At 37.4% G+C, this 16,782-nt stretch overlaps 1 protein-coding gene across 2 annotated transcripts in view; it reads right to left on the reverse strand.

Moving 5' to 3' along the window:
* MID1 (midline 1) overlaps window positions 1-16,782 on the reverse strand; it is a 140,608-nt gene that overhangs the window by 23,460 nt on the left and 100,366 nt on the right. For both annotated transcript variants that reach the window (XM_066313863.1, XM_066313864.1), the window contains exons 4-6: window positions 7,720-7,827; window positions 4,456-4,604; window positions 1,051-1,178 (exon numbers count right to left, since the gene is read on the reverse strand). In XM_066313863.1, coding sequence (XP_066169960.1) covers window positions 1,051-1,178; window positions 4,456-4,604; window positions 7,720-7,827 — 385 coding nt within the window. The remainder of the gene's footprint in view (window positions 1-1,050; window positions 1,179-4,455; window positions 4,605-7,719; window positions 7,828-16,782) is intronic.

Below are 16,782 nucleotides of genomic sequence, written 5' to 3' on the forward strand. Positions count from 1 at the left end.
AGGATCAGGAGCCAAATCAGGATCAGATACACACAGTTCTAAGATACACCCTGCCACTGTCCAAAGCTGAGCCCATCACAGGTGCTTATAGTGCCTCTGTGATAGCATTTTTAAGAAAGGGTAAGGAAGGCTGTGCAGCAGTGGGGGCAGACAGGAGTGAGAAAATGTGATAGGAACAGCCCTGCAGGCGCCAAGACTGGTGAAGAAGGACGGGGAAGAGATGTCCCAGGTGCTGGAGCAGAAATTCCCCTGCAGCCTGTGATGAAGACTATGGTGATGCAGGCTGTTTCCCTGTAGCCTACAGAAGACAACAATGAAGCAGATATCCATCTGCAGCCATGGAGGACCCACACTGGAGCAGGCTGGAGGAAGCTGCAGCTTGCAGCCGCACAGGAGAACACAGGAGAAAGGTTTCTCACAGGAATTGTGTCCCATGGGGGACTCACACTGGAGCAGCCCACTCCTGAAGGACTCCTCTGCCAGAAAGGACCCACTCTGGAGCAGTTGTTGGAGAACAGCACCCTGCTGGAAGGGCCCATGTTGGAGAAGTTTGTTAAGAGCTCCATTCCATGGGAGAAAGCCTGTGCCAGAGTAGGGGAAGGGCACCAGGAAGGAGTGGCAGAGATGATGTGTGATGAACTGACCACAACCTCCATTCCTCATCCCCATGCACTTGGTGGGGAGCAGGTAGAAGAGCTGGGAGTGAAGTTGACCCCAAGAAGGATGGAGTGGGAGAAAGGCTTTTTTAGATTTATTTTTATTTCTTAGTGTCCTACTTTTATAATTAATTTGCAATAAATTACATTAATCTGGCCCAAGTTGACTCTGTTTTGCCTGTAGCAGTGATCTCCTTGTCCTTATCTCAACCCAAGACCTTTTTATCTTATTTTCTCCCCTTACAAGAGATGGAATGAGAGTAGCTTGGTGAGCATCTGACAATCAGACTAAGTTACAACCACAGGGAGAACTGAAGAAAAACTTATCACTACTATTTTATGAGGAATATAAAATAGTAGCACATCAAGGAAAACAACAACAACAAAAATGTACCTGTAAGGTAATCAAGGCATTCCAATAATTTCTTCTCCCTGGTAAAATCAAGTGCGAAAGTATCAAAAGTATCGTTGAGATTAATTTCAGGAATTAGAACCTGGGAGGATGCAGTTGCCATAGAAACCCTGTAATGAAAAGAAAAATGTCGTTCAGCACTCAAGACACAATGACTTTCATATCAAGGTGGGCCTGATCAATATGACTGTTATAGCTTCTCAAAAAGCCTGATAAAAGCTTATATACATATTTTATTTATACAGTTTAAGTTAGGAACTTCTCCTGCCACTTTTATTTTTGACAGCAAGATCTCCAATAAATTTTCTTTTTTTGCTGATCATAGGCCTATTGTGCAGCTTCAGACAAGACTTTAACAAAAATATTGGCCAAGCAACAATATCCCTTGAATTCTTCTTTTTAATCACTCATTGAACCAAAGAAGAAACAGCACTATAATTAGCTGAGTTTTAAGCAATCCTGACAGATGCTGCACCTCTCCAACCCTTGTTTTCCCAGGCAGTTTCTTGCTCCAGGCATGCCTTGGCACTGCTGTCCCAAGGGCTTGGTGCAGTCCCCACACCTCCTCAGCTGTTCACCACAGCACGCTGCTGTTAACTTCAAAAGGCACAGGAGGGAGATAAAACAAATAGATGTCAGCATGGTTTATTTTAAAAGGCTTTTCCTTGCAAAGCATGTGTGCATACTTATATTTCCTCCAAAACTGTAAAGTTTCCTCATCTACCTCATTTCAGGAGCTACATTTATGTTTTCTCTGTCCAGATGTACTAATATAAAGAGATGAACTTTCACAAGAGAAATGCCATCAGGAACCATTTTTCACACCCTTCAGCTTCGTTTCTCAAAATGCATATTTCTGGGGAGCTGGATACTGGATGTGTTTATAGAAAATTTGACTTGTTTAAGGAGAGAGATCACTAAACCTTATGCTATACAGCAGAAACAGGGCAAATGTTTCAGTTTGGAGGTAAACAAGTGTTCATATGTTCATGACATATCTGATCAAAATATTTGACTGCATCAACTTAAAATTTTCCCAAATTATTTTTTTTTCTCTAGACAGGACTGAAATGACTCTGGGACAGATGTTTACTAAGGACTATTTTTTAATATATTTTTTGTGTAGTATTTTTGGAAAATACAATAAAGAAAGTCAAAACCAGAGCTATACATCTCATTGTCTTCAGCATAGTTTTCAAAACTGAGCTGAGGAGGCTTCCTGGTCAAAATTCTTGTTGTGCACTTTCCGGCACTGTTTCTCTTGCAGCTGTGGATGTAGAACTTAGTTTAAAGTAGATCCTAGGACAGATATATAGATATATCTATATAGATATATAGATATAGATATAGATATATAGATATATAGATATATGTAATCACTAGGCCTTTTTGGACTGTTTTTGGGGATATGCAAAAGGTGCCTGTATTTACATGTGTTACAGACAGTTTTTGGTGAGATCAACAATTCAAAATTTCAGACACAATGTCACCATAGTAGGTTCAGAGGATTGAATTTTGTCCTGTAATTTTGCCTACTGTTGACACATTGTAAACACTGACACTGGACTTGATGGGAAAGGGTTTTTTTAGGATAAATCCTTTTCACCCACTGTAAATAATGCACAACTTATTCATCAGAGTGCATGTAATGAGTTTGCTTGTGCAGTTACCTGTGCTTATAACAGAAAATATTTTACTGCAATTGCTTTGAAATGTGTTGAGGAAGAAATGCAATGAGCATGATTTCAGGAGATTGCTTTAGCTGTTGGAGTTCAGAGCCCTGGTGAGACTGTTACATGAGCAGTCTAAAAGCAAACAAAATGTTGCTCACCACATGAGACCTAAGAGAGTAACTTGTGAGGAATAATTTATTAATTCTATTTATCCTCTTTTTCCATTTGCAATTTGTCTGCAAGCACTTGGTGTTGTTTTTACCCTCAGTTTTATCCACTGCTTGGAATGATTCTCTGATTCTCAAAGTGTTCACAGCCATCCCATTACAGACAGCAATCTGTGACAGACAAGAATTAAGTGTGGTTGGGCTTGTCAGCTTGCAAAATAGAACTTCTCTGAATATTCTGTGGTAGTCATTTAGAAAGCCCTGTGTCTCCACAAGATTCTGCCCTACTGCTGGTTCTGCTGAATACTGAAAAAAAGGGCACAACCCCACATTCAGCTTTTGATACTGGTTGTAGCTTTTCTACTGGCTTCAACTGAGATGCCTTAATGTTGCTTGGTGACAGAATATAAACCATGGTCTGAGAGACAGCATATAACCCACAGCCATGCCTGGCTTTGCCTTTTTCAATTGATTTTCAATTCTCTGAATCTGTAATGGGCAACCCAGTGTATTAAATTGATAATTAGATTTGGTGAAGAGTGATGCAGCACACCAGAGTAAGTGAAAGACTTAAAAAAATATGTAATTGGAGCAGGGAATTTAATGTTTTGGATTTGGGGGAAATTGGCTGGAAAATGTGAACCCAGAAATAAGAAAACAACTATTTAAAGAAATAGCTATTTGAAAAAAAAATCAAAAGAGCATACTTTTGATATCTTTCTTTGTTGTCTGTATTCTCCTTTCTTCAAACTTGATAAATTTTTTAAAAAAAATTTCTGATTGCTAAACAGCTGATATTCCAGCAGAATATTTTTTCATCAGAAAATCCTGCTAAACTCTATAGGTATGGTTCAGCATGCACAGCACTGCACTGAAAACTAGACCAAATTTTCTGATAGCATGATCCTTGTCTTTGGGATCCTTGATATATCTGGAATGTTGAAGAAGAGCCAGGATCCAGAAGGGAGTAGAAATTTCCTGCACCCAGGGACCCAACACAACAATTGCTGTAAGTTCCAAACCTCCTGGACTGTTGAATCTCCATCGCCTCAAGATGCTTGGTGCAGGTTCACAAAGTTACACATTTCATTATATTGTAGCTTGTTATTTTGTGAGGACAGTGAATCCATTATGATCATTCTTAGTTTGTTCTAAGGAATGTACTTACTGCCTGATTTCTTTCTCAATCTCGGAATTTTTCATGAAGTAGGAATTTCAGCCATAAACCCATAATTTAAAGTGTGTTTAACATCAGACATCTGCTTGGCAACCATTCTACCTCTTTTGCTTGTGCATACTGTTATTGTTGCAGTTCTTAATTTGCACCCTTTTTTGACTGCTCCTCTTCTCAAAGGGATGTTTTGATTTGAAGAACAGTAAGGTTCTTCCCACTCCGGTGTAGCACAAAGTAGCATTTTGGGGGAATATGTCAACTACCCCCTGCCTCTGACCACATCTCTGATGTGACAAGACAATACAGCAACTATGACAACCCAACTACCTTAAAGTGAGGTGTTTCTTTTTATGGAGAGGAACGTCTCCTTTACCTTTCAGTGATATTTTTGGCTGTTTGCAGGAAGCGAGCGTGGTCGTTCTCCTTCAGAGACTGCTCAGCCTGGGAGATGAGGGACGTCGAGCGCTCAATGCACTGCTTGCAGTTCGCAATCTGCTGTGCCAGTTTCCTCAACCTCACCACCTTGAGTGGAAACAGGAAAGCAGTCATGTCTCTAAGGTCACAAATCATGACTGGGTTTGCAATTCAGAGGCAAAGCTGGGCAAAGGAGGAGTTAAGGTGACTGGCTTTGGTGACAAGCTTTGTGGTAAACTCCATCTAGCCATGTAATATTTTTAATAAGGGACAGGCACAGCCTTTCTGCCTGAATATTTTCCACATGGAAAACAACAGGGGAGAGCCAAAACAAGCACAGCTGGCCTATTTTCCAGCAGAAGGAATGTCATTTCCTGGTAATTTCTGCTTACATGATAACTAAGGTCTATTTAGATAACCATTTCGCTGAAATTATGAGATCTGTGTTAAAAGCTACTTATAGATTAACTGCATTTTCCCTATTACTTAGGTGAGTTTCATAAAAAGAAAAAAAAAAAAAAAACTGAAAATAAAAGTTAACAGAAAAGGATGGCTCAATTCTTTTAACAATACATGCCTGACCTCATTATGTTCTTTAAGTAAAACAGGGTGTTTTCTTTTTGGATATTTTTAACTGGACAAAAACACAGTAGTGCCGGAGAGCTGATTATTATTACTGCAAACATATGTGCTGGAGATAAACACAGTAGATGTGACTGTAATCATTAGCTGAAAGGTTAGGGAAGGGCACAGTCCTCCATTTAAAGACAATGTTGGCTAACAAAACTTTCAGGAACTACAATAGTCATTTAAAGACAATGTTGGCTAACAAAACTTTCAGGAACTACAATAGTTCCTGAAAGGTCTGGGAGTCCTTCCCTTTGTTATCACATCAGGATCATAGTTTGAACAGGAGTAAGAAATAGGAAGGAAATTAAATAATTCTGGAGTTTAGAAAGGCACATTAAGACCCAGTTACACACAAAATGAGGAAACTAACAACCAAGAGGGTTGGCAGAAATGTTCAAATTTATAATCAAGATAACATTCCCAATCTCAGGAATTAGGGCACAAACTATGAAGTTGCTGATTTGACTTTCAAATATATACCTAACCAGTGATGAGGGTATCTTACTGCAGATATCTGGCAACAGGAACAAGTAGGAAAATAAACAATTTTGAAAAAATTTCCAAAAAAAGATATTGGCCAAATTATTTGTGTCACGTAATATTTGTATCTCTTTAAATATAGAAACAGCAAAGAGAGGAAAATGCTAGGAATGCACAGATTTTGGTAATGCTAATGATTCGATCAGCTTCTAGGATGAACTTATACCACAGTGTTTACTGTAACATTTTCTCTGTGCATTTGCAGAGATTACAATTCAGTCTACACCAGCCCAGCATGGGAAATGTTCACTGCAGTGTTAAGAAGTTTATCTCTTTATTTACTAATTAATTAACAACCAAACAGTGAACTGAAATAAATGTTAACTTGTGAGTTTTTTGGAGTAGAAGGCATGCCATGATTTGTGATGCCTATATATGAACTATATTTTTCACTTGATTGATTCCTTCTTATATCTTCAAGAAGACAAAGGTGATAAATTGAAAAAGAAAGAGTCTCATCTCACTCAGCCCCCACCCACTTCTGCAAAGGTAGGAATGACATCTACCCTAAGATTTTTCTTACCTAGTTGATATTTGCATCTTTCCTGTTACATGTTCTGTGGGATTTTGTAGGGTTTGGGTGAAAGGTGAGATTAAGTATGGAGCTGCATAGGGTGTTCAGACTTGTGTAACTGAACCTGCAGCTGCGCAGGCACAGCTGGAACTTAGCATGTGTTTCCAGCTCTGTAGCCACACCTACAGTCCTACAGAGAAATTTGTCATGCTCTACTTTCCAGAAAGGTTCTTAGCCATAGGCCCTCTTAAAGGAAGGCACATAGGGCAGAACCTCCTGTGATTTTTCAGATGGGTCTCTTGAGACCTTGAAATCTTTGACATATACCACATTGGAGTCAAAGCATTCCAGACCTTGACTGCACCTCCACTGATATAACTTTCAGCTCAAAAAAATAGCAAAAAAGAATGGGGACAGATTCTTATAACAGCTCTAGTCAAATAAATATGGAGTCAATTGTATTATAAATCTTCCATGGTAATGGAAATTAGAAAACATTTTTTACAAGCAACAGAGTTTTTAAAAGCAATGTGCATATTTAAAAAATCCAAATGAATGGTAAGTTTTCTACTTCATTGGTAGAACACCTGGTCTCTCTTCAAAGAGAAAAAAAAAACTTGAAACAAAAATTAAGGTCATCTATTTCATTTGAGGGGAATTGTATTTTATTAACAGCATGAGGAAATTCAGGTTTTTTCACAGTGTACAGGACATGTGGTTTCAAACGTGTTTAAGTTAGCCCTTGCCTACAGGCTTTTCATTTCAAGTTAATTGGAATATCTTGACAGCCACATGAACCATTTAACCTGCTTTTGACTTCATTCCTTTCCTGAGCTTTTCCCACACAAGAAGAATGAATATCTGACTTAGTTAGTTTAGGAGTTAAACAGTAAACACCTTGTACCTAGAAAATAAAAACATTAATTTAACTCTAATGCATTTCTGAGTTAACAGTTAGCTAGCAAAATACTTTGAAACTTGAGTATCAGAGATTTTCCCTGCTCAATGTGTTCTAATTTAATTTCTTAAATACTCTTGAATATGCTTCTTTGTAAATAATAAGGCTTCATATTCTCATGAATGACAATGACCGGAGCAAAATTTTTATGTGATAGTATTTGAATAAAAAGTTAAAGTACCTAGGGAAAAAAAAAAGAAGATAATTGCGAGACATGATTGTACATGCTGTGACATTTTGTGAAAGTTAACACTTGGAGGGAAACGCTGTCAGGTACATAACAGTGCGAAGAAAACATCAAGAGGACATAATTTGTCATTTACTGATCATGACAACGTTTCTCGTTTTATCCTTAAAATCCATAATCACTTGTAGTAAGAGAAATACCAAATAAGCAGTTGAGGTCTAGCATACGAATCTTCAAGGTTTTCATTCTTCTTTACATGAAAGTTTCAGTCAGTAGTGAAGGACTACAGGAAGACTTCTACAAATTTCTACCAATAATATCTGCAGTCAAAAAAGCTGCAGTCAAAAAGAAACAGTGTTGACCGACTTGTGATCTAAAGAAGAAAAGCTTTTACCTTTCCTTCTTTGATTTTGGTTCCAATTATTTGACGTCTTTGTTGGATTATTTCAATGAGTTGGTCGCATTCTTCCATCAGCTTGGTTTCTTGGCGGGATGCATTTACCTGCAAAGCAAGACTTTCTGATTAGCCAAACCTTTTTTTGACATTTTCCTTTTCTGTCTTCTAACTTAAAAATTTCAACTTCTAAAATATTTGGTTTAGCATTTTTTTTCCTTTCTGTGTATAATGTAATATTTTCAGTCCCCTCTTCTGGATTTTGTGAAGTACTGAATTGAGTCTCAATGTCTTGTTTGCAGGAGGCAGGACTTGCAAATACATAAACAGGTATTTCTAACTCAAGTGAGAAAAATCTGGTTTGGTGAGTACTGAGTGGTGTCAGCTCTAACACACACCAGGGAGAAGCAAGGGCACTTCAGGAGGTGCTTCACACATCAGGGTTTGCAGCCATCTAAAGCACTGCCATGAACACCAGTGTGCTTAAGGGCACAGGTACTGGATCAGAGAGTCCATGTGGTGCAGTATTCCCTCTCACTGCTCCTAGTGCCATTAGCATCTGATAGTAAAGAATGCCAGGAGAAGTCCCAGCATGTATGATGACTCCCATGAATGCTTTCTCATCCTCCAACCATTTGTAGCTCAGTCTTCTTGAACCAGACACAATTTATATATCATTACTGATGTTCAGGAGAATTAAATCACATGGATTTATTTAGTTTCTCCTTCGAATCCCAGAAACCTTAGGAATTAATGCATCATTCTACAGAAAGGAGCAGCACAGCCCCACAGTGAACAACTGCCTCCTTTTAGAGAGATTTGAAGCTATGTCCTTTCAGCTGCATTTAATGATCCCAAGTCCTTTTACTGGCAAGGACAGTGAACTACTGCTATATATACCATATATATCCACATATTCGTTCTTGAAAGATTCATGTTATCAAAGATCCAAGTGACAAGACATGTGTGGACTGTCTTAATTATTACTTCTCTTCCTCAGTAATAAATTGGATAGAAAATAGAGTGGTTATGTAGTTTTCTAGAGTATAAATAGATCAGGAAATGAATTTTTTTAGTGCAAAACCCCTCACAAATATTGGCTTTCTGTACAAAATGTTGAGTTTTGTTAAAAAAAAAAAAAAAAAAAAAAAAAAAAAAAAGACGAAATCTTATAATAAGAAAAGTTTGGGTTCTCAGATAAATGTATTCTGTTTCTGATGGAGACTGAGTTTTTCAGTGCAAAATCAATATTCTCTACAACTAGAAAAAGTGATTCCCCTCCAACAGTTGCATGTTTAGCTTACGCATATGTGTAGAGTCAGAAAAAAAGGTAAAAAGTTCTAATCATGTCTAGAATAAAAAAAAAAAAACAAACCAAGAAATCACTTATTTCAGAACTATGTTTCCACCTGCACTTTGCTAAAAAAAAGTAAGAAGGTAAAACAGCTTTCAGCCCTAATTAGCCCCTGCCCCACAGCCATGTCACCTTTTCCACAAGGCTAGTAAGAGTCAGTGGAGAACAACCACAGGGAAGACTTTCAGGTAACAAGTAACTATATTGCACCCCTTGGTTGCTTTTTCAGTCTGATGAGCCCCATGATTCTGCATCAATATTCTTTCCTTCCAACAATGTGTTTAAACATGCATTTATCTGTAAGCACATTATAGAGCTCATTAAGCTTAAGAAAATGCTTATGTATCTAAATTTGGTCCAGAACCATTTTACAAATAACCTTCTTATATGAAATGCACTGTATCCTCCAGGCAGAGAGTGGACTTGTTTATAAAAACCTGCTTTCATCAAGGTTTTGGATTATCTTTCTCAAACCTTCATAAAATAAGAGTTTGTTTGCGCATTTTAGAGTCTTAATTATTAATTAAGATTATAAAGAGAGAATACATTTGTTTCTGGAAGGGGTCAGTCGTCACTGCAAATGCTGGTGAAGATGCAGAAGGTATTGCTATGATTCTTTTTTAGATGCCCATGGCTCTCCTTACATTTGTTGTTTGCTCCGCCTGGCTTTTCACCATGGTCCATGAGGAGACACAGCACGAAACAGCCCACCCAAAGCCTCCAGCAGTGCCACTGTCTCTGCACTGATAGCTCAGGTAACCCAGAAAAGTTGGTCAATCCGCACTGCCCCTCCTATTCCCTCTGTTCCTGTCGTCCCACCACCTCAGCTGCATCATGGTCTTGCTTTGGCATGAAACTCTGCAGAGCTGCTTTCGACAAGCTGTACCCTGCACCAGTTTCCTGGCCCTGATTTCAGCTTCACTACTGGATTGAAATTCCATGGAGAAGCAGGGAATCCTGGGCAGGCTCAGCCCAAGGCAGCCCTCAATCCCCCGCATGTGGGCACAGCTCCTGTGTCAACAACAAGGTCGGCTCAGCCAACTTCAGCACTTAATTACAGTAACACTTCTGGCTCTTAATTATGGTAACACTTCACCGGATTTTTGAGTAGCTTCCACTCAAAGTGTTACTTCTAGCACCACTTACATCACCAATTTGCTTTGTAAAGAAGACCTAATTAATATTTAGGATAACTGTCATGAAACATAAAGTTACAGGAAGGTTAAGTCAACATTGTTTCATTTAATACTCTGGTTGATTTGAATCATGTATTAATTGGATCTTAACCTAAAAAGCTCTGGACTAAGAAAAACAAAATGCTTGGAAAAAAACTCTGTATTTTTCTTAATGCATTGACTGCAGACTTCTCTTTTTTTCAAAATCTGAAAAGTATACTCTTTTATAAACGCCATTTGAAGACATTCCCAACTTTATAGCTTGGACAAGCTTATTAAAAATGAAAATAATATTCTAAAGTTATATTATACATCTGAGCTTTGTATGAAAAAAAACCCTCTCAACATTTAATCTGGGGGCTTTTCTCAAGTTGAAATACTCATTAATCATATTTTCAGCCCCTAAAGCCTCTGATTCAACAATAACTTTATAATTGAGCACATGCCTAATTTTAAGTGCACTACATTAGCTGTAGCCCTAAAGGGAGTATTTGTGAGATTACCATTAAATATTATTTACTTGTATGTTCTCAAGGAGTCATACATCAGACCAAAGAGCCACAGGCATGGATCAGGGCTCCACTGTACAGGTGCTACAAAAATACCAGAATCAGGCTTTTCCTTCTGCTTGAGTCCTTTGACAAACAGCAACCTTGACAATAACTTCCAGCTGGGCTATCCAAGGAATGTGAGTTCTGTCTGGTGAAAATATTTGAGGTTTTACATTCTACATTTTTTCCACATTAAAAAACAAGTCATCTTTCCAAAGAGTTTGTTAAAAGGGACAGAGCTGCCTTATAAAGTCTGGTGACTGTGTCACAAACATTATGAAAGTCTCCAAATCAGAGAGAGCTGACTTCAGTCTGGGCTTCCTCCACCTAAAATGAAGTTTGATTCCTTAATCTGAGGAATCTATTGTCTGAGGGTTTATGCTTGACTTGGGGACATTTTTCTATGAAAAATTTCACTGGCAATAATACATTTAGTTTTGGCATCAACTACTTCCTTAAACATCCATGTCGAGAAATACTCTGAACCTAAAGTTTTCTGTTTATCGGTATAATTTTTATAAATTCTTTTCCATGCTAGTTTTAAAACTGACTAGGAGGCCTTATGAATTAGAAAGAACTATGGCATCTACAAAGAAGAACAATAGATTCTAGTTCTCCTGTTTCATTGAATTTATTCTGTAACAAACACAGACCTCAAATAGTTTACTGGAAAAACCCCAACAACCTTACAAATTCGAGGCTTCTTTCTAGGTTTTCCAGACATACGGATAGGGACGGTTGCCCTTTGCCTCAGGAGGTAGATATAGTGAAAAAAAAAAGAAAAATGGAGGTTCCTCAGATGTCTGTCAGGGAGCTGGAAACAAGAAGCCCTCCCAACCCTAAGGGGAGAGCAGGCCAGCTGTTCCCAGCTCCACAAGCTGAGAACAGATTTGGAAAGTGTTCTGCTCTCTGTAGAGGCTTCCTAGGCTTTCATCTTCAGAGACCTGAGTCAAATTGCAGCTTAGCTCATAAGAAAATGAATATGGTGGTTTCAAAGTCCCCAGCAGATGTTTGGGAAATCACAAAGCTGCAGAATGGCTAGACATTTGAGGTTACAGTGGAGCTTGTATGGTTAATTCAAAGGCAAACAGAATCAGAAGGCTGGATTCATACCCACGAAAACTTCCTCAACTAATATACTGAAGGAAAGGATTTTTTTAGTGTCTCAGAAGAATTTTCCTTGCAATAGCAAAACTCTTCCTCTGAGGTTCCTTATAGATGAGTCAATTCTCTCCACAAGTGGAAATCTTCGTGTGTCTTTTTGGCAAACAATCTCTAAATGACAAGCAAAATAAGACAAATTGAAAGGGGTCTGCTTTTTTAAGGCTTTCTTTTTTTATGCTCTCTGTGGTAAATTCATCAAAAGCAAAGCAGTTTTTATTTATTAGTCATCTGTTGATTACGCAAAATGGAAGAAAGTAGGTTGTAGAAAGAGTCTGAAAATTGAGAAATTGAGAAAAATTGAGAAATTGGAAATTGAGGTAGGATTTTGAATTTTATCTTCATGATTTAAAAGGTTTCAATTACTTAGAAAAAAATTCTTTGCAGCTGTGGCTGTACATGTAAAGAAGAGGCATGAAATTTTTTTTATGTGTTAAAGTTGATAGTTCTAGAATGGCTATATACTGTGGCTATAGAATGACTATATACTCAAAACAATTACTGTATATTCAAAAGAAGACATAAAATATCAGCAAAGTAAATTGAATTATTCTTCTCAAAACCTGTTACATCATTGCCTCATACTTCATTTTAGATTTGAGCCTGAATTTCTTCTTACACCAAACCCAGAAACCGATATTAAAAAACTCTAATATTTTAACATACAAAGGCCAATAGCTATTTGCTCTAGGAAAATTCCCATCATTGTCATGTAGATGTGGAACACATTCTCTTGGATTAGTGTCCCCAGATGAATTAGAGGATTATACTCTTGTAAAGAGAGAGGCTTGCTTATTTTACTCCATGTTGTAAAGTGAGTAACTCTTCTTCATAGAGCCATAGGACACTGAAGTATTATTTTAATATCATCCATATGTAATTTATTTATTTAATGAAAATACAAAGGATAATAATTAATGCACATTCATGAAAAAGAAATTTCCCTTTGTTTTTATGAGTTGTGGATTCAAACTTCCTTTGTTTCATATCCCTGTTTGATATTTGTTGTTCAATATAGTCTTCTACAGAGCAAAAGCAGAACTCTTGGAAAACAACTTTTTCAGGTTTTCCCTAGTCTAAGCATAAGTCTGATTTTATCTGTGATGACAAAACTTGCCTTTGGAAATATCTGATATTAATCAGCTTGCCATCTGAATGGATCTTTTACAAATTTTTTACTTTGAAATGGTGAAAAAAAAAAAAAAAAGAAATGGTCATCTTCCATTTCAAGCGTGCCAGAGGCTTTGTTTTTGTTTGCATTCCACATCTATCTCTAACCAGCAGACCTGTGTTTAGAGGCAGTCTCAGAGCAGGTTAAACAAAGGTCAGTGCAAAAATAATGCCATCTAACTCTGGCTACGTAGGAATTTTTTGAATGAAGGATAGATTAGGCTGGGATAGCTAAACCACTTTGGGTCTGGCAGATAAGACTATCTGCTCCAATCTTGACTAAAAGTAAACCCTTCTTAGAAGACTGAAGTACTCATTTTACTTACTAAAATATTGTTTCAAAGTTTTTTGTCCCACTGTGCTTTGAAGCACATTGTTGAGAAGCTAATCAGCAAGACACCTAGAAGTCCTTGAGTGACATTTACAATCTCATTCTAAAACAAAAAACAATTTCACGGGGGAAAGAAAAAAAATTATAGGAATCTCATTATTTTCACTCTATTTTTACACTTTATGTTAGACCTTTCTTTAAACCTAAATAATGAAAATACTTTTAAATTGAACAATATTTAATTATTTATTGTTTTTACTTTGTTTTTCCTGCTGACATTAAGCCTTTGTTCCATATTGAGCAAAATATTCCACTTCATATGTTTCACTTGGGGTAGAAAAACAAAAACTATCAAATAATCACTAAAGTTCAAAGGACTGCCCATCCTTTCATGATGTTGAAACTAGTGCACTTGTAAACAATAGTTCAATACTTAACTGTCATCCAGGATCTGGGGTCTTTAGCTTAGTGTTTAACATGCTCACAAGAGGACCTCCCTGCTGCTCTAGTTGCTCTTTAGCTGCTTATGTTAGGCAGAAAAAGGAGGAATTTGAGAGTGTTTTGTTCCCATAATGATAAATGACTCAGAAAGTTCCAAAAACTGACAACATTTTGACTGACAAAATACAATCTCTGATAGCAAGCACAAAATATTACCTGCTGCCTTAATTAACCAGTGGTAAATAGTGGAGTAAGCTCCATTTACTAGTGTAAGGACAAAGTCTTGCAAGAATATCAGTCTATCAAAAATCTGAACATCTGGATATGAGAGAAAGGGAGAGGTGGAGCAAATCAGACCTGGTCACCTCAGCAGGCAGTGGCAAGCTCTCCTCTTGGTTTATATATAGTCTGTATGACCTCTTACCATAACTACAACTCCAATTTACAGAAGGTACAGAACAGTTGTAGGTGCAATAACATATTCCAGCACGTGCTTAATGTATACATAAAATATATGCATAAATGCAGGAGTTCCATATTTGTATAGGACCAATTATACATTTAATTAGTAATTTTTGAAATAATTTTAATAATTCCTTAGGGTAATAGTATTTGACCTCTAGGCTACAGCTTACTAGGCATGCAACTTAGGACATCCTTGAATGAATATTCTCTATCACCATATGCCATGCAGCATGTTTGGTCAGTTTTTATTCCTGAAATTTCTCTTTTCAGATGCCACATAAATTTAAGATTCTGACTAAAGCTTACCTGAGATTTCTATTGAATGAAATCAACTTTTATGAGAGTGGAATTAAAAGCAGAATGAATGTAAATAGAAATCAAAATAGATCATGCCACATATTTAATAAAAAATAATGTTAATAGAGAAAGAGTCTCTTTTACCTTCTCTCATTATAAACTGTCTTAGAAAAAACAAACTCCATCTCAAGGTTTTATGCATGTCATTGGGTTTGTTATTAGTATCTTACTGAGAGTGAGGACTCCTACTTTCCTTCAACTCATATTTTTCTGTCTATTTCAGATACAAAAAAATACCATTTACTTTTAGCACTTAAATATAGCAAATAAATGTAACTGCTGAACAAGCATCTTCACAAAAATGGAAGACAGTGGGGCAGAGGAAAAAGCAAATTTCTGTGGAGTTCCTTTTCAAGTTATCTGCCAAGTTATCACACATACTCCACAGTGATGGTAAACACTTATCTAACCCATTGCCTCTTTTCCTAGAAGAAAAAAATCCCCAGTGAAGTAGATTCCTTATTCCAAAGACTTTGTATGACTGAAGGTCATTTGCTGCAGTTCAGACAGCAGGATTTACATACAGGTTTTCCATCTAAATTTTCCTGTTGAGAACTTCTCAGTTTACTTGAGTTTTGACAAAAATGATTCCAAATCTCAAGGAGCGAGTACCGTGAAATTTTGTGAAATCAGAGTACTCACTGTCTTTTATTGTGACAGACAAAGCATCTTTATTTTTCAAGTGTCCTTTGGGAATTGTATTGGCAGCTGAGTTTTGATTTTGCTGTCTCTCAAGTAACAGAAATGCCATACAAAAATTGATGGAGACATTTTGTTGCAAAATTTGATGGAGCTATCTTGTTTCTGAAGTCTTACTAGAAACTCAAAATTCCGTTATTATAAAATTGTCCAGTTTGGCTCATTTCTTTTCTATCAGCCTTAAATATAAATAGTAACAGCAGGATTTTTTTAGGTGCTGCCATTTTCTCCTCATTTGTTTTGCACTACTTCTTTACACTGACTTAAAATGTATCTGATAAGTGTGAGTGTTGAGTATCTGTGCCAGTGAAATAAAGGTTCTTTCAATATACTACTTTTTATTCAGGTGATTATATAACATGACTATAAAAAAACACCATTTGTTGCACACAAACCCTATTTTTGACTGGGAACTTTACACTGATATTTTGCCTGCAGCAGATCTTTAGAATTGAACTAGAAACTGAGCATTTCTTTTAAATACAGAGAGCAAAGGATCCAGCAGTTTGAGGGTTACACAAGTAGAGAAAAACGCCTCCTCTTTATGCAACTAAAAATTATTTGACAGTGTTGTCCAGAATCTGCTTCCTATGACGTTTGGTGAATTCAAAACAAAACAAACAGAAAGACTAGATACAGATGCTGTAAAGCTGTCTGCAAGCAAAACCTATTTCCCTTCTCCTCCCCTCTAGATAATTGCTCCAATTTCTCATACCAGCTGAGTTCAGATTATGTTTCTGTCTAGCAGATGAGAAACTTCATGGTATTGACTATATAACAGACATTTAATCATGCATTTCTTAGAAGAGATGAGAAAAAAAAATCAAAAACAAAACTCAAATTGCTTACAAAGGAAGTAACTGGCATAAGAGGCTCATGCTCAAATTTGTGCCTCATGTCAATGAATGCCATGGTCTAAAAGATTTCTACAGAAAACTCACACAGTGGTAGAGTGGAAATTATGACAAAGAATCAAATTTTCTGTGACACAGCACTTTGTAACATTAAATCCAAGGGGAGAACCTAAACATTGACAGCATTATATCCTCCCCTGATTCAAGCGAGAAGTGGCTACATCCTGAGCTGCATACAGGAGAGGCAGCAGAGCGGGACGCAGCCCCCATCACCTTGTGGCAGGTGTGCAGGGAAGGGTGGCAATGCTGCAGTGCTCACAGGCAGAGCAGCTGTGCTCAAGGCCACACTGGGGCCCCTCCAGCACACACACAGCAGGATGGAGGGAAACCTGCAGGGGTGTTGCTGTGGCCACAGGAGTGCTGTCACCCAGGGATTCACCTATAGTGCTGCATCCTGGGTCAGGCTATCCCAATTTGACAATACTGTGTTTGGAAGACTTGTACA

This window comes from Sylvia atricapilla, chromosome 2 (assembly GCF_009819655.1).
Source record: "Sylvia atricapilla isolate bSylAtr1 chromosome 2, bSylAtr1.pri, whole genome shotgun sequence".
Classification (NCBI taxonomy): Eukaryota; Metazoa; Chordata; class Aves; order Passeriformes; family Sylviidae; genus Sylvia; species Sylvia atricapilla.